At 45.6% G+C, this 23,771-nt stretch overlaps 1 protein-coding gene across 2 annotated transcripts in view; it reads left to right on the plus strand.

Moving 5' to 3' along the window:
* ZBTB37 (zinc finger and BTB domain containing 37) overlaps positions 1 to 23,771 on the plus strand; it is a 133,994-nt gene that overhangs the window by 66,982 nt on the left and 43,241 nt on the right. For both annotated transcript variants that reach the window (XM_085601588.1, XM_085601589.1), the window contains exon 3: positions 21,103 to 21,202. In XM_085601588.1, the coding sequence (XP_085457714.1) occupies positions 21,103 to 21,202 (100 nt within the window). The remainder of the gene's footprint in view (positions 1 to 21,102; positions 21,203 to 23,771) is intronic.

A 23,771-nucleotide genomic window follows, 5' to 3' on the forward strand; every position in this document is an offset into this window, starting at 1 on the left:
TCCACTAGGTTAGGTAGGTGCCTACACCATATAACACTAGTATGTCTTCTAGAGGAGAAGCCAGTGGCTCTCCGCCAACTAGATACAATGGCATCTAATTTCCAGAATTGAAAGCCATGTGTGCATCTAGGAGGTTGAGGACAAGGAGAACAGCAAATTCCCAACGTCTCATTGAGATTTTGCTCTTAGATGACCTTAGGAAGACCCCAGGGTCTGATGAGGTAGATGGAGTGGGTTGGGCAGGGAATCAGGAAAGGGCAGGAAGTGAAACCTTATTTGACCTGGACTCAAACCCTGACCAGGAGAATCAAGATAATTCTAACCTGGAAAACCTAGATCTTCCTTTAGGTGGGGGAGAAAGCCCTAGTGGCCCTCTCTTTACTCCACCAGGAAGAGTATAGAGTTTGCCTAGGAGATCCAGAACTCCCTCTGTAGAATCTCATCACTCAGGAACCTCTGTAGGGACTTCCATATCAAATAAGAGGGAATCCTCTTATGATAGACAGTGCCAATTCCTGGAGCTTGAGAAAGTCATGCTCAAGAAAGAGCAATTGCCCCACCCTAGACAAGGAATCACTAGAGCTACAGAGGCCAACAAAGACATTGTAGCTAGAGTCCCATGGTGGCAGCAACAGTGTCCCTAGGGTTAGAGGATGTACTCCTGATCATAGGAACCTGAACAAGACAGTCCCTCCCTACTAGAGTGGGGATGACATCCAAAAATGAATAACTGCACTAGAGAAGGCCTGAAAGGTACAGAGGGTCCCTCGGGAGCAGTGGGCAGCTATCTTGTGGTTCTCCTTTGCTAACAAAGGTAGAGATAAGCTCATCACTGTTAGAGAAGGATGCTGGCAATTATTCAGTCCTGAAGAGTGCTCTCATTGATGGGTTTGGCTTAACCACTGAACAGTACAGGATTAAGTTCAGAGACACCCAGAAGACACAGACTCAGGACTGGGTTGACTTTGTAGATTGTGCTACTAAGGCTCTGGAAGACTGGTTACTTGGCAGTAAAGTGAATGATTTTAAAGGATTGTCCAATTTAATTATGAGGGAGCAGATCCTTAATAATTGTCAAAATCAGTTGCGTACGGACTTGGTTGATTCTGATCTGACCTCTCCCCAGGAATTGGGAAAGAAGGCAGACAAATGGGTCAGAACCAGGGTGAAGCAGACAACTCAGAATCAAGGTGGTGACAAAAAGAAGCAAGATGCTAAAACCTCAGATGAGGGTGGGGAGAAGGATAAAGACCAGAAGTATTCACAAGGGCCCCAAAAACCTGCATCTGGGGAGGGGGGAGGGGAGTCACAGTCTAACAAGAGAAAAAGCAAAAAGAAACCTTGGTGTCATATCTGTAGAGAGAAGACACATTGGACAAAGGATGCCAATTGTCCAAGGGCCAAGGAATCTACTCCACCCACCACTGCCCCTAAGGCAACTGTTCCCCCTAGCTGAGTTCCAAGTGGTGTTGTACAGAACAAGGGTGTAGTAGGGTTAACCTGGATTCTGGCCTAGTCAGAATTCCAACTCAGGCGGTTTTTGTCTGTGATGGAGGCATGGATATTGCCTCCTTATTTGTCAGTCCCAGTAACCTGGGCAAGTACAGGCAAAAAAAAGCCTTTGATCAATGGTAAGGAGGCCATGGCATACAGAGACACAGGTGCAGGTGTCACAATGGTGACAAAAGATCTTGTGGGCCCTGAACAGATCATACTTGGTGAGATGTACCAAGTGACCAATGCAAGCAATGTCAGGACAGACCATTCCTTGGCAGTTGTGAATTTCACCTAGGGAGGGGTAACTGGCCCTAAGAAAGTTGTGGTTAGCTCTGACCTCCCTGTAGAATGCTTATTGGGCAATGATTTGGAGACTTCAGCTTAGGCTGAAGTGGAACTCCGCACACAAGCAGAAATGTTGGCCATCCCTGCAGAAGTGTTTGCCATGACTAGGTCACAGGCAAAAATGTCTTCCACTGAACAGGCCCTGGATCCTGAAAAGATGGACCAGGTGCCTTCCAAGAGAAGGAGCAGAAGGGGTAAGGCAGTGTCTTCCCCCCTGCCTTAGAGTGAGGATCAGTCTCTTGAGGGAGATGATCTCAGTCCCTGTGAAGGAACTGTCTCAGAGGAACTTGAACCTGACCAGGTTGAGTTCTTGGGGACAAGGGGCCCATCCAGGGCAGATTTAAGCTACGAGCAGCAGAGCTGCCCCTCTCTTGAACCCCTCAGACAACAAGCTGCTGAGGAGGCTGCTGGGAGTGCCAGTGGGTCCCACAGGATCTACTGGGATGATGGACTTCTGTATTCAGAGGATAGAGACCTCAAGCCTGGTGCTACCAGGAGGTTGGTTATAACTCTGAAGTTTAGAGGCTTCCTATTAACACTGGCACATGATATCCCATTAGCAGGACACTTAGGCCAAAGTAAGACCTGGGACATGCTTTTCCCTCACTTTCACTGGCCCCACATGTCAGAAGACACAAAGGAGTTTTGGCCCTCCTGTATCACTTGCTAAGCCAGTGGTAAGGCAGGTGGTACTGCAAAGGCCCCCCTGATACCACTACCCGTGGTTGGGGTTCCCCTTGAGAGGGTTGGGATTTACATTGTTGGTCCCATGGATCCTCCAACTGCATCTGGGCACAGATTTATACTAGTGGTGGTGGACCATGGCACTAGGTATCCAGAGGCAATTCCCCTTAGGACTACCACAGCTCCTGCTGTGGCTAGAACTCTCCTGAGAATCTTTTCCAGAGTGGGTTTCCCTAAGGAGGTAGTATCAGACGGAGGTACAAACTTCATGTCTAGATACCTGACTGCTATGTGGAAGGAGTGTGGAGTGAATTACAAATTCACCACACCCTATCACCCACAATGCAATAGGTTAGTTGAGAGATTCAACAAAACCCTCAAGGGTATGATAAAAGGTCTCCCTGAAAAGCTTAGGGCAGATGGGACATCCTTTTGCCCTGCCTTCTCTTTGCCTACAGAGAGGTTCCTCAGAAGGGAGTTGGGTACAGCCCTTTTGAACTTCTGTTTGGACATCCAGTTAGGGGTCCCTTATGTTTGGTTAAGGAGGGATGGGAGTTACCTCTCAAACCACCTAAACAGGACATAGTGGACTATGTACTTGGTCTCCACTCCCGGAATGCTGAATACATGAAGCATCCAAAAACCTTGAGGCTAGCCAGGAATTGCAAAAGGCCTTTCATAACCAAAAGGCTGTTTTGACTGTATATCAGCCAGGACAGAAGGTATAGGTGTTGGAGCCTGTGGCCCCAGCAGGTCTCCAAGACAAGTGGAGTGGGCCCCCATAACATTCTTGAGCAAAGGGGAGAGGTTACCTACCTGGTGGACCTTGGAACTCCCAAGAGCCCCCATAGGGTGCTCCATATGAACAGGTTCAAGCCATATTTGGACAGGGCAGACATGGACTTGCTCATGGCTACTGATGAGGGACAGGAGGAAGAGAGTGATCCACTCCCTGACCTCCTCTCACAGAACCCTGATGATGGTTCAGTTGATGGTGTAGCCTTGGCAGGCAGCCTCACTGAACAGCAACAGACTGATTGTAGGAAGGTCCTCAATCAGTACAGACACATGTTTTCACTGACTCCAAGTCAGACTACCTGGTGTACACATAAGGTGGACACAGGTGACAGTATGCCTGTTCAAAATAAGATTTAGAGGTAACCTGATCATGTCAGGGACTGTATCCGGGCTGAAGTCCAGAAGATGTTGGCACTGGGAGTGATTGAGCCCTCAGATAGCCCTTGGGCTAGACCAGTAGTCTTGGTACCAAAACCTCACACCCAGGGTGGCAAGAGAGAGATAAGGTTCTGTGTTGACTACAGGGGACTCAATGCAGTCACTCGGACTGATGCTCATCCAATTCCAAGGGCAGCTGAACTAATTGATACTTTGGCCTCAGCCAAGTTCTTAAGTACATTTGACCTGACAGCTGGTTACTGGCAAATCAGATTAGCTGAGGATGCAAAACAAAAAACAGCATTTTCAACCCCTAGTGAGCACTACCAATTTGCGGTGATGCCTTTTGGCGTGAAGAATGCACCTGCCACATTTCAAAGGCTGGTGAATAAAGTTCTCACCTGGGAGGATCACCTGGTCCACCAGAGAAATGTTCTGGAGGCCCTGCAAAACCTGCAAAAGGCAGGCCTCACTAGCAAGGCCACCAAGTGCCAGATAGGGCAGAATACGGTTGTATACCTAGGCCACCTTGTGGGTAGAGGACAGGTTCAACCATTGCAGAGCAAAGTCCAAACCATCATGGATTGGGTTGCTCCAGCCCCCCAGACTCAGGTCAGCGCTTTCTTGGGCCTGACTGGGTACAGCAGGAGGTTTGTCAAAGGATATGGCTCCATAGTGACCCCTTTGAATTACTTAACTTACAAGAAAATGCCTAAGAAAGTTCAGTGGACAGTTAGCTGTCAAAAGGCATTTGATGACCTGAAGCAGGCGATGTGCATTTCTCCCATTCTGCAAAGTCCTGATTATTCCAAACAATTCATTGTTCAAACAGCTGCATCTGAATTGGGGGTAGGGGCTGTGTTATCACAACTGAATGAAGAGGGTCAGGATCAGCCAGTAGCTTTCATTAGCAGAAGGCTTGCCCCCAGAGAGAAACGTTGGTCAGCTATTGAGAGGGAAGCCTTTGCTGTGGTTTGGGCTCTTAACAAGTTTAGGCCTTTTTTTTTTTGGCACTCACTTTATTGTTCAGACAGACCTTAAGCCCCTCTTATGGCTAAAACAGATGAAGGGTGAAAACCCCAAACTCTTGCGGTGGTCCATTTCCCCCACAGGGGATGAACTATACAGTGGAACATAGACCTGGGAGTAACCATGCCAATGTAGATGGACTCTCCAGATATTTCCACTTAGAACAGTAAGACTCAACTGGTCAAGGTTAGTTTAATGTCCTTGCGTTGGGGGGGGGGGGGGGGAGGTTGTATAGGAAAGCAGTATCTGCTTCTTATGGTTACCCCCCCACTTTTTGCTGATGCCACGCTGTTTTTGGACTAGTCTGACTGGGATCCTGCTATTCAGGACCCCAGTCTATCTGATTTCTCCCTTAAATTGCTATGCATGTACTTTAGGTACACTCCAGATTGGATACTGGGGTACCCTTATCAGTCCCTAGTATATGGTACACCATGTACCCAGGGCATAGATACCCCCAGAGGCCTCCCATGAGCTGAAGTATGTATTATGCCACCCCTGAGAGGCCATTCAAATTGACACGACATGCCTGCTACAGCAGACTGTGTAAGCTGGTGCTTGCCCCACTTACTTAAGATATAGGTTCACTATATCTATCTAAATCACTACACTTAAATACCTATCAGTCACCCCTATGGCAGGCCTTAACAATCCTGAAGGCAGGGTGCTGGGTTTTATGTGAGAGGGTGCCCCTGCAAGAGCAGAGCCCCTCTGCAGCCTTCGGAGACCATTCTACGGGGTTGTCTGTGATGCAGCCAGACATATATATTTAAGTGCATTATAACCTAGCTTTAAGTGCTAACTTCAAAACGGCTGCTTAGAAACATGTCGCGTTTGGTGTCAAACACCTTGGAATCATACCTCCACACCAGTAACTGGTGTGGCAGGTATGATTCCACCCTTCCAAAGGGACATATGTGGTTCACCGTTCTACCCGGTACCAGCTTTCTCGACCCGGGCAGCACAAAATGGATGCTGCCAGCCACAGACCTGATTCTGTTCTCCTGCTGCTGAGCCAAGTTCGAGTAGAAGAAGGCATGACAATTGGCATCCTGTCACAGGGAGGTGTGACCACCTCCCAGACAGGGTTTAGTGTATTAGGGCTGGGTGGTTGCACTCAGAGAGTGCCAGAAAGTCTGCACAGGGGGCACATTTGGTGTCCCTGTGCATAGTCCAGCTCAAACTCCTTTTGGGAGCCATTGGCTCCTGCTCTGGCGTGAAACTGGACAAAGGACATGGGTGTAGCCACCCTTCTGTCCTGCCCACCCCCTAGGAGGGTCCACAGAATCTTTCCAACCCCTTCCCATGGGTATAGAGTGGGTTACCTGACTACAGGACTTTAGATTTTACCTGGACAAGATTCTGCTAAGAAGAAACCAAGTACTTCGACTGCCTACACGACGCTGGATGACTGAAGAATCTCCCTTGGAGTAAAGGAGTTACTCCCCTGCAAAAGCAGGCATCTAAACACATCTGACCGGTTTGCTTCTACTGAGGACTCCGAAGATTTCAGCAACAGAGGAGGTGAATTCTCGAAGGTCCCTGAGGTCGATCAGCCCTCTCAGCGATTCTCAGACCAGTTCCCTCGTGGGGACTTGGCAATCCGAACCCCTGTGCACCGCGTACTTTTGCAATTGCATATGCTTGTTGACGATTCCCGCGCTTATGTATTGGACTCCGTGTAGTCCCGAGCAGTATTTGCACCGAAGATATCCGGCCTCCACTCACCGAGTGTCCTCTGGGTTGGTGCTTTGCAAACTTGCTTGAGGTCTCCACGCGATCCCTGGTCCGTTGGCCTGTGGGTCCTGGTGAGGGTCACCTTGTTTGTTCTTGGGCTTACCTGGTTGCTCCAGACGTGCCCGGACTCCCCATTGCTTGGGGAGTCACCTAGACATTGCTGGTCTACACCGTAACCTGTTTACTCTGACCACGTGGGTTGCATTTGCCAAGGCCTGTTGGTGCTCCAGCCGGACATCGACCCCTCAGCACTCTGCATCCTTCGTGGGACAGCTCACCTCCGGATCCTGGTCGTCCTCAATGTCTCCTGCTCCCCATGGCTGCAGAGTCAAGCAACCCTTCTTCACTCCTGAAGCACTCGACAATCGGTGGGCATTCGCTTACTGAGTCCCTGGTCACCTGAAGTGACCCAGACTCTGTCCCCTCTGCTTTCAGGTTCTTCTCACCTTGAATCCAGGCTTTGATTCCACCGGATACTTTCGCCCTGCTTGCAGCAGTACTTCTTTGCAACTCTCCATTGAAAATGACGAAGTTTTCCGACACCACTTGACCCCTATGCACAGGGCTCCTCTGGGATAGGTAACATGGGTACTTCGGTACTCACTGGTGGGTTGGCCTTAGAACCTCTTATGTTCCCAAGGGTTTGCTCGAAGTCCTTTTATAAGTGTCCTTAACTTGTAACTTTACAACCGCGACTTTCCTGAGGAGTTGTACGGAGCACGCGGTCGTGTTTCGTTACTGCACCTGTTATTGTTATAACATTTTTTTAGTATATGGTTCGGTCTCCCCCTGGAGCCTGCTGTGTATTGTGCTGTTTACGAATGTTCTATTGATTCAGTATTGTGTACCTTGTGCCCTAGTCTCGTATAGAGACTAGTAGAGAGTGTTATATTAATAGTTACATATTTTTATATAACTACTGTGTGGTTCTCCTTTCATTTAGTCATTTAGGAGGTGATATTCTGGTCAAACAAGCTGCTTTACATTCCTTCAAGATTAAGCCTGAAGGCTGCTCTCCACAGCTACCACTAGGATAGCTTTCTAAAGGTTATCTTTGACCCCATACATCATAAGGGTCGTGTGGACTGGTACAGGGTGCCCACTTTAATTAGTGTACAGCATATACCAGGCCACCTTCTCAAAGTACCAGATAACCCATCTCCTTCTGGGCAATGTTTACTACTTCCATAGAAAAGTGCTAACAGGAAAAAGCTAGATGCCGAATTTGAATTGGAGAATCGCCTGTGTGGGGAAGGACTGCTTGAACCCAAGACCACGACACTTCCAAGCTTAACGTGGAAAGAGGATTGCCATTGAATGGAAAATCAGCCTCAAATGAAAGAAAGTGGCTACTGAAACGGTTGTGTCAAGCAGCCTGAGCTAAGTTGCCGAGGTTTTGAACCAAAAACCTTCACCGATCAGAGACGTAGTCGTAGCACTGCAACTTGGTATTCACTTTGTGCACAGTTATAACACACGCTGGCATAGGAGAATGAGTACTATGTCTTTCAGCACCTCCGATATTGATATAAAAACTTCAATTCTTAACCTAAGAATATAGTAACCGCTTCACATGCAACAAATATTACACAGGCAGCTTTGTGGTATTCACGCTACGCCAACGACTGACGATGACCAGGGAACATTATTTATTTAATTTTCCCTCCGCATCATCCCTTGAAAACCCCCTTCCTCTCCCCCACTCGGCCTCACCGCTCTTACCTGTGCGAGCCGTGGCTGCATGTAACATTGAAGTATGGTGTGCTTGAATTATTGTGCATGATTATAACAATAGCCATCGGCTAGTTTTTCTTTGTGCTACTATATGTTCATTCATTCATCCATCCATCCATCCATTCACCCCAGTCCTCATTCCACTCAGTCCTCATTCAGTCTCTCCAGTAATTCCATTCCTCATTCCAGTCTTTGTGACACTTAATGTACATGTCACAAAAATAAATGTTTGACATGATGAGTCGGGCTTGCTATTACCTCTTTTCTTTGTCAAGATGAGTGCTGCGCTGTGATGTTAAAGATTTCTCATTTTCATTCACTCCACATTCCCCCAATCAAGGAAGGAACTGATAAACAAATGTGATTTTCCTCAGAATTGTAAACGTCTCTGAAAATTTATTTTGAAGGATTGTTGAAATGCCAGTTGAAACATCTAAAAACTGGGATTGCACTAAAAATCCGAACGACTGGTGAGCCTCGCTCTATCTAGGCCACTTAAGGTTTACCCTCACTATTGAACTCCACTGAAAATAAAACTAAGAACAATTCACATTGATCCTAAAAAAGCCACTTTTTACCATTACCATTTTAAGCTTCTTTAAAACAAATCGTTGCACTGGCTTCGAACAAACAAACTTTTGAAGAACGTATTTCTCCAGAACCATGAGCACTTCCAAAACCAAATAAGAAAATTGAGCTAAAAGGCAGTCTAGGTGCACCTAGTCCATTACTCCCCAAGAATTTTGGGAACACACTGCCCCCCGCCAGTCAGGGAACTGGCCGGTGTCTCAGAGGGTTATTTAGAATATGGTGTATGTCTTGTCCCCCATGTTTAGAGTGTTTACTCACATACTCACCCTCTAAATTTTGACTGAAAGGTCATCTAGCAGATTTTGGCCTATGTCCCACATTTAACAATCTCTGAAAAAAGCCTTAGTCCATACTGACCCAAATGAACATAACCAGTGTGAAGGAAGTGAATCTCAGCAGAAACAACGACAACTTCAGAACAGCTATCCAATTGATTTTCACTTGATGGATGAACCAGATTCTAATCTCATACCACCTACTAACGGGACATCTGCACATAATGCAGTGATTTAAAGACATGTCTGACTTCAAGTGGTCCTAAAGCAGGTGAAGGAGGAATAGAACTTCTCATTGAGACTCTCTGTACTCACTATTCCTTTAGAACGTCTTGGAACCAGCCAAAGGCAATTTGTCAACCCTCTCAAGACAAGTTCTGTCCCTCAAGGGTTTAATAAGAGTACAAAGCTGCCTCTCAGGCTCCCTTTTACATTAAAGGTCTTGTCAAACCTGATTGTCTGTAGGTAAATACAACATGTAAGTGATCCTGAATCCTCTCGCTACTGATACGGTGAGCATGCTCATCGACACTGTAGGGAAACATTTGACCGTGGGGCAGCTATCATTTCTATTGTAGCTAACTTCCAAGCTCTGCTTAGTGGTATAACAGATTTCTTGAAGAAGAGATGAATTAGATCATTCAACACCTTCCAGATGTTCATCATAAAAAACGGAGGAATTTTGGCAAAGCCATCTCATATACAGGTGTTCACTCTTCATTGGATGAAGCAGACCAAATCAGTGAGCAGCTCAAATTCAGACTTAATTTATGTCGACATTTCTCTCATTGCTGGAATAGCAGCGACTTCTTTCAACAAGCCGTGTGTACGATCACAGGACTGCAATAGAAGGAGTGATTGGGACACAATAGAAGTGAAACCGAGATCTGTATAGAGTGTAGTACAGAAAGTGCCGTAGTTAGGTTAGATTAGAACTACACTGTCATAGGTAGGGATATATATACAAGTATTGCCCATGATGATGGTCTAAGGGCGATGAGGCATTTTTTAAATTCGCGACCTATTAATCTCTATCAGCACACCAATATGCTCTTGGAGATGTGTAGGCTATGTCTCACCAACAATCACTTCCTCTTTGGAGGTGATACTTACAGACAGAACAAGGGCACGGCGATGGGCACCTGCTTCGCCCCCAGCTATGCCAATCTACACATGGGCTGGTGGGAGGAGCAGGTGCTCAAAGTTGATTACATCAATGAGTGGAGAGACAATGTCATTAAATGGATCCGTTTCATTGATGACTTATTCATCATATGGAACGGATCAAGAGAATCGGCACAGAAATTCATTGAAAGCATAAACATAAACAATTTGAACTTGAAATTCACTGAACACATAAGCGCAGAGAAAGTGACTTATTTAGATCTAGAGGTGTATATTGCACAAAATTCAATCCAAACTTGCACTTTCAGGAAACCAACTGCAGGAAACTCAATCCTGCATGCAGCTAGTTTCCACCCAACTAAACTTAAGATGAGTATCCCTTATGCAGAGAATCTGAGAATGAAACGTAACTGCAGTGAGACTACTACTTTGGGGCAGGCTCAGGAAGCATTGAGCCACAGGTTCCTACAAAGAGGATACAAAATGGGAACTTTAAAACAGGCCCAATTGAAAGTAGCAAACATGGATAGAAGTGCATTATTGAAACCAGATATTAAGAAAGTTGAAGAAAAACGGAAAAATACTGGTAGTCAGATCCGCATGATTACTGGTTACAGTACATACCAGGCTAGAGTGAGAGATAGCCTGAGTAGACACTGGCACCTTGTCAAGCAGGATCCTATTTTAAAGGGGAAAGTTACACGAACTCCTTTGTTGACTTTTAACCGTGCTAAATCTATGAGAGCTGACCTTTTTAAAACAGATTTTGAAGCAAAGAAAGGTGGGGGTTGGCTTAAAGTGAGCCCAGGCTTCCACAAATGTTTTAAATGTAAGGCCTGTAGACACGGTAAAAATACACAGCAGATAATTTCTCCCCTTTTAAATAGTCCATGGAAAATAAGAAAGCCACTGAATTGTAAAAGTGAATTTGTTGTTTATGTCCTAAAATGCTCTTGCCCAAAGATGTATATAGGAAGCACTATTCATATGGTTCATGTGCGTATCCTGCAGCATCTTAGGGCGATTACGAATAATGACAAAAATTATGTGGTTGCTCGCCACATAAATGAATTTCATAAAGGCAACATTAATGATCTGACGTACTTTGCTATTGATCAGGTCCCTAAAGAACAAAGAGGTGGTGACCGAGAAAAGAAATTAAGAAAATTAGAGTCTAAATACATACTCATGTTTAATACAAAAAGTCCTCATGGTATGAACATTGAAGAAGATCTACATATACATTTAAAATAGAGGTATCATTCTGAATCACGTTGATTTTAAGAAAAAAATAATTGTGGTTTTAAATTTTGATTTTATAAAGCTTTGTAATGCAGTGATCGCTCCGTCTTTTGTCTTTCTCGTCCACAAAACTACCAATGATAACTATTTTTAGGACATCTGTTGTATTATAATGATTGTGGGACTCCTCGATACTTTTATATTTGCACTAGCACTTTATTGTGACAACATTGCGATTTTTTGCACAAAGATAGGCATTAGCACTTTATTCTGATGCACTGAATTGCACTAAGCACTAGCACTTTATAGGTACCGAGTTGAATCCTACTGTTCAAATATGTCATCAGTGTATGTCCTATTTTTTGACACTATTAAGTCTCTTTTTCTTTTCCCTTGTCTCTTTCCCCTTGGTTCCTGGATGTATAGGCTACCAGAATGGATGATAAATGAACTATTTTATTGAAAAACCCGTTGATTATAAAATAGGAACGATGGACAAATCAATCATGACAAGGGACCTAAAGTTATAAGACTAAATTATGATGTGTCTAATTATGTTTCAAATAATTGTGTAATTTTGTAGGCGAAAGATACATTATTGATAGATTGTTATTGACTATAATGTTATCCTTTTGAAATCTTCTCTCTAAAAATTTTTTGTGGATGTTTTGATTTGAATATAAATATGTAAATACATGAAATATTTGTAAATATTTTTAAAACTAATCCATTTTTTGATTTTATTTAAATGAAACAAATTTGAATATAAGAAAGATTTCTGGCACTATGTCATGATAACGTTGTATTGATGAAACCAACCGCTATGGCAATAATAGTCTGTTGTCTATATCTGTTAAGGAGCGAATCATGTGACTCTGTAATTCTGTTTAAAATGGAAACGTTTGGTCCACATTAGATTGTGTGAGCAAGGGATACGTCCCGAAACGCGTTACGAGAGAAAATAAAACCCAAGCCGGACGGCTGAAAGTATCCTGAGTGTCGGTGTCTGATTTTGGAGAAGGTCGGATTTGGTGTTAATATATATATATATATATATATATATATATATATATATATTACCTACTGGCGGTCGCCAGTAGGTAGTTATAGTTAGGACCCTGTTTCCATAGGAAATCCGCAACATTCTATTTTGAATAACTTTGGCGCCGGTCGACGAATCCTCGCGAATTTCTCAAAATAGGTGGGGCGCTACGCTCCGCTCCTACCCTGAAAGTCTCGGGGGGATTCGTCAAGCGGGGGCTGAGATAAAAGGGGGGTCCCAAAACGCGTTTTTCCCATGCATTTTTCCATAGGACCTTTAGACAGGGCTACAGCCCGAACGGCTGAACAGAATTACTAGAAATTTGGCAGAGGTAGTCCTCAGGTCAAGGAAGTGCCTTTTGTAGGTTTGGTGTAAATCTGTTCAGTAGATTCTGAGAAAATAGCCTTTAAATCAATATATATATCTGAGCCAGCTTACGGTACGCTTACCGTAAGCTTACCGTACGCGTACGGTGGCGTGCGCGAGCGCGATTCTGATTGGCTGTTACATCTAAGTAAACATTCGAATCGGTCGAAACCAGGAAGCGGCGGCCGCCATTTTCTCTCTCGCACTCTGAGGGGGGGCTGTAAACAAAGGCAAAAAACATATAAAGGGGCTGTTTAGACAGCGCCCATGCACATAGCCATGTTAGTTGAGTCCTCAAAGATCCCCCAAGGCCAAAAACGGTAAATTTTTATTTTTTGAAAATTTCGCCGATTACGCTTACCGTACGCGTACGGTGTGCTTACGCTAAAAATTTTAATAAAAAAAAAAAAAACACTCTGTGCATGGCATATTATTGTCATCACTTACAAATTAAATTTAACAGATTACCTATCACAAGGAAGCGCATAATATGTCCTCCATGTGCGCACGGTGCGTAACGTGGGCACGCGGTGCGCATAGCGCACTGCGTGCCTACCTTGCGTGTACGGCACTAACTGCGTAAAGTGGGCGAGCGGTGCGCGAAGCGCACCGCGTGCTCACTGTGCGCGCACGGTGCGCGAAGCGCACCGTGCGCGCACGGAACGAACTGCGTTAAGTGGGCGTGCACGCCACGAATGGCGTAAAGTAACTTAGCATTTAAAAAAACGTACAAATTCACTGAAAAAACCATAGGTTTCACACACGTTATAGTTAGGAATTAGCATTTAAAAAACCTTGCAAATTCACTGAAAAAACCATAGGTTTCAGACATGTTATAGTTAGCGGAAATTTTACTGATAAAAAACCAATGAAATTCCCCCGTTATAGTTAGTGCAGGCAACTATAACTCACGCGACCGCAATCTTCTGCTGATGACATATGTGTCTTTATGAAAAAAAAATATTCGTAATATATGTATAGCTAAAAATTTATGGAAGAAGACATGGGCAAATAAGTGTCTAAATACAGTATTAGCATCAGCAGAGGATTGCGGTCGCGTGAGTTATAGTTGCCTGCACTAACTATAACGGGGGAATTTCATTGGTTTTTTATCAGTAAAATTTCCGCTAACTATAACATGTCTGAAACCTATGGTTTTTTCAGTGAATATATATATATATATATATATATATATATATATATATATATATATTACAGACACGTGTATAGTGTGTGTGTACGTGTATACATACATATATACATCACTGAAAAAAACAAAGGTTACAGGGATGTTCTAGTTGGGCTCGGGTTTCACTCGTACAAAACCAGTGAAATTCTGTTGTTTGAGTAAGCTAACTATAGCACGCGCCCCGCAATGCACTGTTTATGACCTCACATATAACATCACTCGTGACATGGTCAGTGACATCACTCATGACATCTCAAATGATATTGCTGATGACATCATTCAGTGACTGAGTGTTATTGAAAGGTTTATGAGTGTTAAATATATATATATATACACCAAGGTATATTGTTTAATCAGTGAGTGTATGAATGCCTTTTCAGATCATTCAGTGGCTGCGTGAGTGACTGTATAAGTGAGTGATTAGGTGTCTCAGTGAATATATGGATGAGTAAATTGTTTGTGTGAATATCTGTATCAGTCTGTCAGTTGGTGTCTAAGTGCCTGTATGAGTGTGTGAGTGGGTTCCTGAGTGGCTGTATGGGTGATTGATTGGTTGTCTAAGTACCTGTATGGGTGTCTGAGTGGGTGGGTGAGTGTGTGTGTGTGACTGACTGTATGGATGAGTGAGTGGGTGAGTCAGTGGCTGTATGGGTCAGTGAGTGTGTGAGGGGCTGTATGGGAGAGTGTATGTGTGTGTATGGTTTGTGGGTGGGTGAGTGAGTGGATGTGTCAGTGGTATATGGGTGAGTAACTGGGCATGTGAAAGGCAGTATAGGCGAGTGGGGTATATGAGTGACTGGTTGCGTGAGTGAATTGAAGAGTGGCTGTATGGGTGAGTGTGCTTGTGTCAGTGACTGTATAGGTGAGTGAGTAAGTGTTAGTATTTGTAGGAGTAAATACGTGGGGGTGTGTGTAACTATGGATGAGTGAGTAGTTGTGTGAGTAGCTCTGGGTGACTGACTCAGTGAGTGGCTGTATGAGTGGATATGTCAGTGGCTATTAGTGAGTGAGTGGCTGTATGGGTGAGTGAGTGGATGTGTCTGTTGATCTATGAATCAATGAGAGGCTGTTTAAGTACTGGCATGGGTGTGTGAATGGGTTTGAGAATGGTAGTGTGGAAGTTGATGTGGGTGTATGAAAAGTTATATGGGATGTGAGTGGTGCATCAGAGATTTTGTGGGTTATGTAATTTGAGATGTCATCATTGATGTCATGAGTGATGTCACTGACGATGTCATGAGTGATGTCATATGTATCGTCATGAACAGTACATTGTGGGGGCACGAGTTATAGTTAGCTCACTAACTATAACAACTTAATTTCACTGGTTTTGTAGGAGTGAAACCTGAGCCTAGCTATAACGTCCCTGTAACCTTTGTTTTTTTCCAGTGAATTTCAAAGGTTTTTTAAATGCTTATTCCGAACTATAATGTCCTTGTAACCTTTGTTTTTTTCAGTGAATTTCGATGTTTTTTAAAGTAGTAGTCGCATTTGCAGAGTGGTGGAGAAAGGGGACGGGGCATCTGACAAGCTCTCAGGAATCTCGCTGTGTAAGGCTTACCCCCAAGGTCCCTCAGGAGTAAAGTGAATTTCATCCCCCAACCACCACTGTGCCATGAGCTGCGTTTGCAGAGTGGTGAGGAAGGGGACATGGCCTTTGGCGACTTGCCGGAGGTTTTATTTTTCTATTTAAAAAAAATTATAATTTAAGTGCGGGGGCTGCGTGGCCTCCCTTCCGTGGGCCATTTTCTTCCCCGGGGACCCCATCCCCTGGGGCCAGGCCTATTTTCTATAGGTTAGGGGGCCACACGGCACCTCCTCCCCAGGCCGATTTTAGCCCCAGGGACCCCCACGACTAGGGCCTGGCCTTTTTTTTTTTAAATAAATCTAACTTATAGGGCGGGGGCCTTGCGGACCCCCTCATGGGCCGATGTCGGAGCCTGGCCTTTTTTTAATTTCTTTATTTCAAGAAAGGGTGGCCCATCCCTCCCGGGCCTGCCCCTTTTTAATAATAATATTTAATAAAAAAGGGAGGGGCGCCGCGCTGCCCCCCCTCCCAGGCCATGTTAGGCCCCAGGGATCCCATCTCCCAGGGCCCCCACTTTTGAAGTGTTGAGGAGCGCAGGGGGAGCCGGCTCCCCACCTCCTGCGGTAACTGGCATTGCTTTTAAACATAGGGAGTTGCTAACATGCAGCTCCCTGTGTATAAAAGCAATTCTGCTCCGCTTCTAGTAAGCAAGAGCATTTTCATCTCGCTCTTACTGGAAGCGGTGCAGTGTTTGCTGCACTAAGCCATAGCAAACAGCAATGTCCTCGGGATGGGCACCCCGGGACATTGCAGGAGTCAGCCCTGGGGGGTTGGCGGTCCCCTTTGGCCCCAGGACGGGGATCTCCTCCTTTGTTTGAAGTTGCCCCGAGGAGGTGGTGGTCCCCGGGGCTCTAAATTCTTTTTTTTAATCTTTTTTTTTTTTAGAGTTTTATATAGTGCACACTAGACCCGAAGATATCTGGTATCGGAGCGCATTACATGATCACCAGTTTCGTTACAGATGGACACAATTAAAGCTCCGGAGAGGTGTCGGGTCCGCATTTAATGTATGTAAAGCCCCGGGAAGGTGGCGGTCCCCGGGGCTTGAGGGGGATCATTGCGGCCCCCCCCATAAATGACAATTCAATTAAAGCTCCGGCAAGGTGGCAGCCCCCAGGGCTACAGGGGGTAGGGTACGTGCCACCCCCACATGTTTTATTGAAAAACCCAGGAGAGGTGGCGGTCCCCGGTGCTGGGAGGTGGGTCCAATAGGGCCTCACCATTTAATAAAGCAATAAGCCCCGGGGAGGTGGTGGTCCCTGGAGCGCGGGGGTTGCGGTGCGTGCCCCCCTATAATACAGTTGAAAAACTCAGGTGCCTGTGGAGGTGGTGGTCCCCGGGGTTTAATTAAACCCTAGGAGGAGGACCCCATAAGCCCCCATTATATTTTTAGCATGCCGCCCAGATTTGCCCACCAGTAGGTTTTTAAATTTTTTTTGCTGTGAATCTGTGGATCCACCTGTGAGTGCGCACAAACCTACCCCCTCCACCCCCCCCCCATAATTTTTTTTAGCCCCCACGGGGGTCCCGGTGGAACCCTCTGCCCACCATATCTGGGGGTCAGGTATTCCTACCCTGCCCCCTATTCTTTTTATTTTTTTGTGGGACTCTGCTTCAAGCCGATTCTCAAGATGGCTGCCAACACGTCCTGGTTGAAGTGTTGGCAGCCAATCAAAATTTTGTAGGATCCTCGAGTCCACTGCAAGGAATCACATCCCTAGATAAGTAGTAAGTAAGTCCGCTCCCAGGAGGAGGGAGCAGGAAAACTGCTCTCGCTTGCTCGGAGCTGACTTTTTATCCGTTTTCCTGTCCGCTGTCAAGCGGGCAGGAAAACAGATGGAAGGTCTCCACTCACACACCAACTCAATTAACCAAACAGCCTATCACTCTCCCATACAGCCACTCACTCGCCCATACAGCAGCTCATACACCCACTCACTTACCAATATAGGAACTCACAAAGCCTCTCACTCACACATACAGCTACCCAAACAAAGGGCTTTAAAAGTCACCTGTTTCTTTACTGACAGCAAGTGAAGGAATCTCAATTCTTCCCTGACATTGGAGTGTTTAGGTAACTCTAGGGCCAAAAGTGCTGCCGCATTTTGAATGATTTGGAGCTTGTTTAGTGAGTACTGGCTCTCATGTAGACACAGGGCATTGCAGTAGTCTAAGCGAGAGGTGATTAACGCAATGACTACTGAGACACAACGCTCTTTCAGGAGAAAAGGCTGTATTTGATTCAAGATCGTAATAATCCAGAAACAGGAGCTCGCTGTTCCATTAACCTGGGCATTGAATGTCAAGGTATTATCAAAAATCACACCCAGGTTTTTGGCTGCAGCCGCCGGAGCAGGTAAACTACTACACGTTCTGGCCACCAACGGTGGTCCAAATTAAGCCATCCATTCTAAACACCACGATCTCAGTTTTCTCCCCGTTCATTTAGGCAGTTCTCCCTCATCCACCTGCTGATCTCCATCATACAAGTCCTGAACCTGTCAGCCACCTCTTCCCAGTCATCGGAAATGGAGATGATGATCTTGATCGGAGTGTCATCCGCAAAGTACGATACTGGAATCCAAAAGAAAGCACCAGTATCGTCAGAGAGGCGACATGCAAATTAAAAAAGGTAGGCTTAGGCAGGACCCTTGAGGAACCCCACAGGGGAGCTGAAAAGTTTTGGCTCTGAAGTCACCACAACTGACTGTAAGCATCCTACCCTGCAGGAAGGACTCCAGCAACTTAAGAGCCACGTCCTTCAGCCCGACCAGACGCAGCCTTTGCACCTGTAGAGTTGGTGATATGGTGTCAAATGCTACAGACAGATCTAGCAGTATCAGGATGGCCGCACCTCCATGGTCAACTTACTTGTGAATGGAATAGCAGTCGCTATAAGCGCCGATTCAGTGCTGTGATTCTTCTTGAACTCGTTTTGGCAAGGGTCCAGGAGGTCTTGATCTTTGAGATACTGAGCTAATTCCTGGTTAAAATGCTTCTCCAGGATCTTGGATGGAGCAGGCAACAAAGAGATCGGGCGCAAGTTTTTTGAATCGCTAGAATCTCCTTCAGGCTTTTTTTTTTCACTGCCTCCATCCAGCTCTGCGGGTACACCCCGGACTTCAAGAACTGCGATTAGATCTTCTCCAGGGCCTCCGTCATAAGGTTATGGACCAACTGCAGTACCCTGGGTGGGCAAGGGTCGTCCTGTGAGCCTGAGGTGGTATCAGCTCACATAGTCTTGATTTTTGATGCCGGCAATGGGGTGAATCTAGCTAAGCAGCTGGGGTTAGGCAGTTCTAGAATCGCCCCTTCCCCGCCGACAGTTATATGTCTCCTCTTCCCTTCTGCCATCCCAGAATTACAGGGGCTATTAGTGAGAGCTGAGAAATCTGCAAATATCTTATCTTTAAAGAACTCTGCCACCTTATTGCAGAAAACGTTTGAGCCAACCTAATCCTCTGGGGGAAATACACAGATTTTGCCTCTTTGATCGTACTTTTATATTTGAGAGTAAGCTCCCTGTGTTTGATTTTCTTTTCCAACTCAGGAGCCAGTCTCCATCTCCGTTCTTGCCTCCTGCCCTTGCAGCTCCTTGAGCTCCTCAGAAAACCATGGGCCAGAGGGTTTCTGCCTACTCTTTTGGCATGCTCTTGCCGGGGGGGGGGGGGGTGGTAAACCTCCTTAACTGCCGACCTAACTGATTTATAAAAATTCTCAGCAGGTAAGCCGGGATCTCCAAGGTCCTTCTGTTTTTTAATTTTACAAGCGGATCCGCAAACTCGCCAACTGCAATTTTTTCCCCCCAGTTTCTGATGCTTTCCACCACACGTGCCTTGTGTATATTAAACATTATCAAACTCTGGCCAGACCAGCTTCACGGCAGACAGCCGCCTGTAGTCAGGGTCTCTTGATTGGAAAAGATCCCATCTAACATATGTCGGTCTTCGTGAGTCAAGATATTGACCCGTTTACTCAAGCCGAAACTGAGCATGAGATCTATGAAAGCCCTGGTATTGCGGTCCCTCTTTTCTTCCAAGTGAAGGTTAAAGTCCTCCAGAATGGTGAGGTTACCACAAGTGATAAAGGGTTCAAGCACTTGGCGCCAGTTCGAAATAAATAGCTTTTTAGGACCAGGCGGACTGTAGGTCACATGCCCCGCCAAAATCACTGAATCTCTATTTTTGATTTTAAAGTGCCCCACTTCGCAGCCTTCGATAGCGGTATTAACGGGCTCTAGTGTGCAGTTCAGCTGTTCACAAAAAAAATGTCTAGGCCTCATCCCGCTCCGTACTCTCCTATCAAGTCTCATCGCCACATAACCTGGTGGCGTGGCAGCCGCAAAGTCCGGGCTAGAGCCTTCCTTGCCCCAGGTTTCAGTGACAAACAAACATTCTAACTGGGCTGTCCCAATCATCTTGCTAATTTCTAAGCTGTGTTTTATGAGGGAGCGGTAGTTAAATAATGCACAGCGTTGGCCCTCCTCTTTTCTTGATACCCCCCAACCAATTTTCTTTTCCCGGAGATTTCTAGGGGGTAGTCTCTCTGGAGCTAACCTCCCCCCTAACTCAGGGCTCCTGGTAGTCCAGTTGCACCATCGTCTCAACATCCTTGGGTCTAACACTTACCCTCTCCCACACCTCACCTTCTGCTCGGGGTTCTTAAGGGCCAGCCTCATGAAGCTCAACCGGTGCTTAACTGTACTCAACCCGGCAGCGTTCCTGGCCCTGTTCAGGTGCAGACAGGCTTGGCTTAGGCATGCCTGAATAAGTCAGAGGTTCAATGACTCCCAAGAATCTGATTGTCCAATCATATGTGAGGTCATATGCAGTACATTGCGGAGGGCGTAAGTTATAGTTAGCTCAGGTAACTATAACTGCTGAAATTCACTGGTTAAGTACAAGTGTAACCGGAGCGTAACTATAACATAACCTAACTATAACGTCCCTGTAAGCTTTATTGTTTTCTGTGTGTGTGTGTGTGTGTGTTCAGGTGCTGAGATTGAACTGGATTGAAGTATAAAAGCAAACCTGTCTTTGCCTCAGACTGTTAGATTAGCATTGGCTGCAGCACATGAGAATTGGGGATGCACTGGCAGTGCTGTGTGTTGTGGTCTTAATGCTAGAACTGCATGGGGTGCTACAGGTCCAGAAATATGGTACATTGGTGTTTCGTAGTCCAGATATAGGAGGGTTGATTGTCAGTCTGAACCACATAGGTGCATGGAGCACATCTGGTTAGGACTAAGAAGAGTTTAGCTGTGTTTTACTGATAGCAGGAGGGACTGTGGGCCATAGTGTATTGCATTTTACAAAGTAATTGATGTAAGACGTATACCAGTAGTTGCTATGTGCAGTGTAAATTGCACAAGGATCTTTCTTTTCCACCATTTTTGGTGCAGTGACTGCACAGATGTTTTTCCTACTGCCTAGCTTTCATTGCATTTATTTGTTTTCCTTCACTCTCCCTTCACCCCTTGCAGGTTCAGCCCATCTGACAGTGTGGTGACCAAGACAGAGAGATTTCGGGCGAAAAGCGAGTCACCGATCCCCACGGATGAGCCCAAGCAACACAGCTCTCAGGTTTGTGAAAAGGTCAATTGTTTTATTTTATATTCATTATCAGAGCCCCTTTCAGGGGGCCATGGGGCAAAAGAGCGGATCCTGGGCCCAACCCCAGAGGATGAGTCCTTTGTAGGCCGAGCCCAAGGGCAGCACACATGCGCTGCTCACTCTGAGAGTCATGCTGTATTGGAGTATGTTCTTGAAGCCCTGCCCACTCTCCAGCCATATTTGTTATTTGGCTCATGTCGTTGCCCTTCGTAAATGCTGGCTTCTGATTCATACATAGGCTTGTTAGTCCCTCCTTAGTTACCACCTTGTCTTCACTTACAAACTCCCACGAGGACTGGCCCTTTTACTTCGGTTGTTACATGGTCTACTTTATAAGTTGATGAGCACTATTTTCTTTAATGTTCTTCCCTTATTCCACCCACAGCATCGGAGCGCACGTGCCGGCATTGGAGTCCCAGCCCGCTTTGTTTTAAATAGTAATATATTTTTATTCAAATTACAGTGCTGTCCGCTTTATAGCAGCCACGCTTATTTAGTTATTTAATATACGACGCGGTCTGCATTCACTTTAGCGGCCGCGCCTATCAAATTATTTAATTACCAGCAAAGGCTGTGCTACAGAGCTTTTGAAATTACATTTTTTTTTTTACTTTGGGTGAAAGCACCATACACGCTTTCCCTATAATGGTGGCCACGCCCCTTTATTTAGACACTGCTCACAGTAACCTGAATATGCGAGCAGCGTCTAAAAAAAGGGGCATGACCACCATTATAGTGGTCTCGCATTTGCCTGTATGTCGGTTTGTTGTTTCCTGTTTACATACACCCTGTAAAATGTTACTATCTCTTGCTCGTGTAGGCCCTGCATAGGTTCTTGAAATCATAAATTTTTTCCTGCGTCCCATGTGTCACAAAGATGGTAGAATGTTCACTAAAACAAGGTGGCATGCGTCGTCATAGAGTTCTCACATTGAGCACTAGGTGCAAACTGTATTTTGTTTCACCTTTACACTAGGTGGCTGTGGGTCAGTCAGTTGTCTTAGGCCTAATATTCACAGTGTCCCGGTTCCTCAAGAAGCATATCTAGATGCTCCCTAGTGAAGTGGGATGTATTCCGGGCTTAATTTGTGCAGGTGGTGTGCATTGGCATTCATGTTTGGGCATCAAGATTTATTTTTAATCGTTCAACTGACCTAGAGCACATAAGAGAAAAATAGAAAAGCAAAGAAAGAAAAAGAAAAACTGTCAAAAGGAGAGTTAAAAAGCACTTGAAGCAATGAGATAAGAAGGTTTGTGGCTCAGTTGACTAATGCATCCACCCCAGAAACCAGTATGTGACATCATGTGCATAGGTTTAAATCCAGGCTGGTCTGTTAAGCCTACAATTGAGTTGGGTAACAATAAACACCTGTTATTCAGCGCCAGGATGCCCCAAAGGGACAACGCGCACTTCACAAACACATGTTGGTATGTCATGTTATGGTATGGTATATTATGCTGTGAAAAGTAAAGTGGCCGAATCAAGACTCTGCAAGCTTGGCATTCGGCTATTGGCATTCAGCTGCACTTGCAGCAGACTCCTAAGAAAAACTTGGACCCCTGCACATATGTTTTGTGTACAAATTAAGCACTTGTTACATGTACCCAAAGCGTCTTGTCCTAGTCCAATCACACCAGAGGTAATAGAGGGTGTCAGAACCCCATTCAGAGGGTCACAGGGAAAGTAGGAGCTACGGATCCTAGCCATCGGAGTTGAGGCCTTTTACTCCTGATGTCCCCGGGTCCAACCTACTATAAATTCTGAGCAGCTGGACCCAGTACCCATTCAACACTTGACTCTCAGAAATAACGTGGTCCGAGCAGTCCAAGGCTCCCTCGGGGAGGATGGATACAGGGCAGTGGACACCAGCTCACAACTCAAAGCACATGCAATAGCAGTAATAAATGATTGTCCAGCCAAATACTCACTTTCAGGATAAAAGAAGTATTTTGTTTTACCGCTATCAACACAAATGGAAATAGGACATTCACAAACACCTTCACAGTCCCCCAGTGTTTTCGTAGTCAGTTCTGTGTCCCACTCCCTCTTCCCTTAAGCAATAATGGTTAGTGCCCATTCTCTGTAGGCAACATCAAGGGTAAACCCTACTAGTAGTCCGAGACTCAAGAGTCTACTCCGACTATATTTTAAAATCAAAAGTGTACCAGCGCCGAAGCACTATCTACCAAGCAAATTCGCCCAGGCCAGACTGATGGAATTCAGTCTTTTCTGCACCTGCAGGATCAGAGCATCAAGTGTTCCTAAGTGCACCCCCTCTGCGGGGGGCCGAGCATCTGGTTCAGGTGAATTCACTGCGCGCAGCTGGGTGGGCCCGAAGATCCCAGAGTTCCTTACACACTGTCGCGCACCCACTGCAACTGGAGATTCCTCCTGGCTCCTCCTTGCAGCATAAGTCTTTGGTTCATCCCTCATGGGGGAGAAGGTGGTCCGTAGTTCTTGATGCTGACTCGTCATCCTAGGATAATAGCGTAGGAGTTTCCACACGGTCTTCACTCCGCCTGCAAAGTTCTGGGTCAG

The sequence above is a fragment of the Triturus cristatus genome, chromosome 4_2 (genome assembly GCF_964204655.1).
Source record: "Triturus cristatus chromosome 4_2, aTriCri1.1, whole genome shotgun sequence".
Lineage (NCBI taxonomy): Eukaryota > Metazoa > Chordata > Amphibia > Caudata > Salamandridae > Triturus > Triturus cristatus.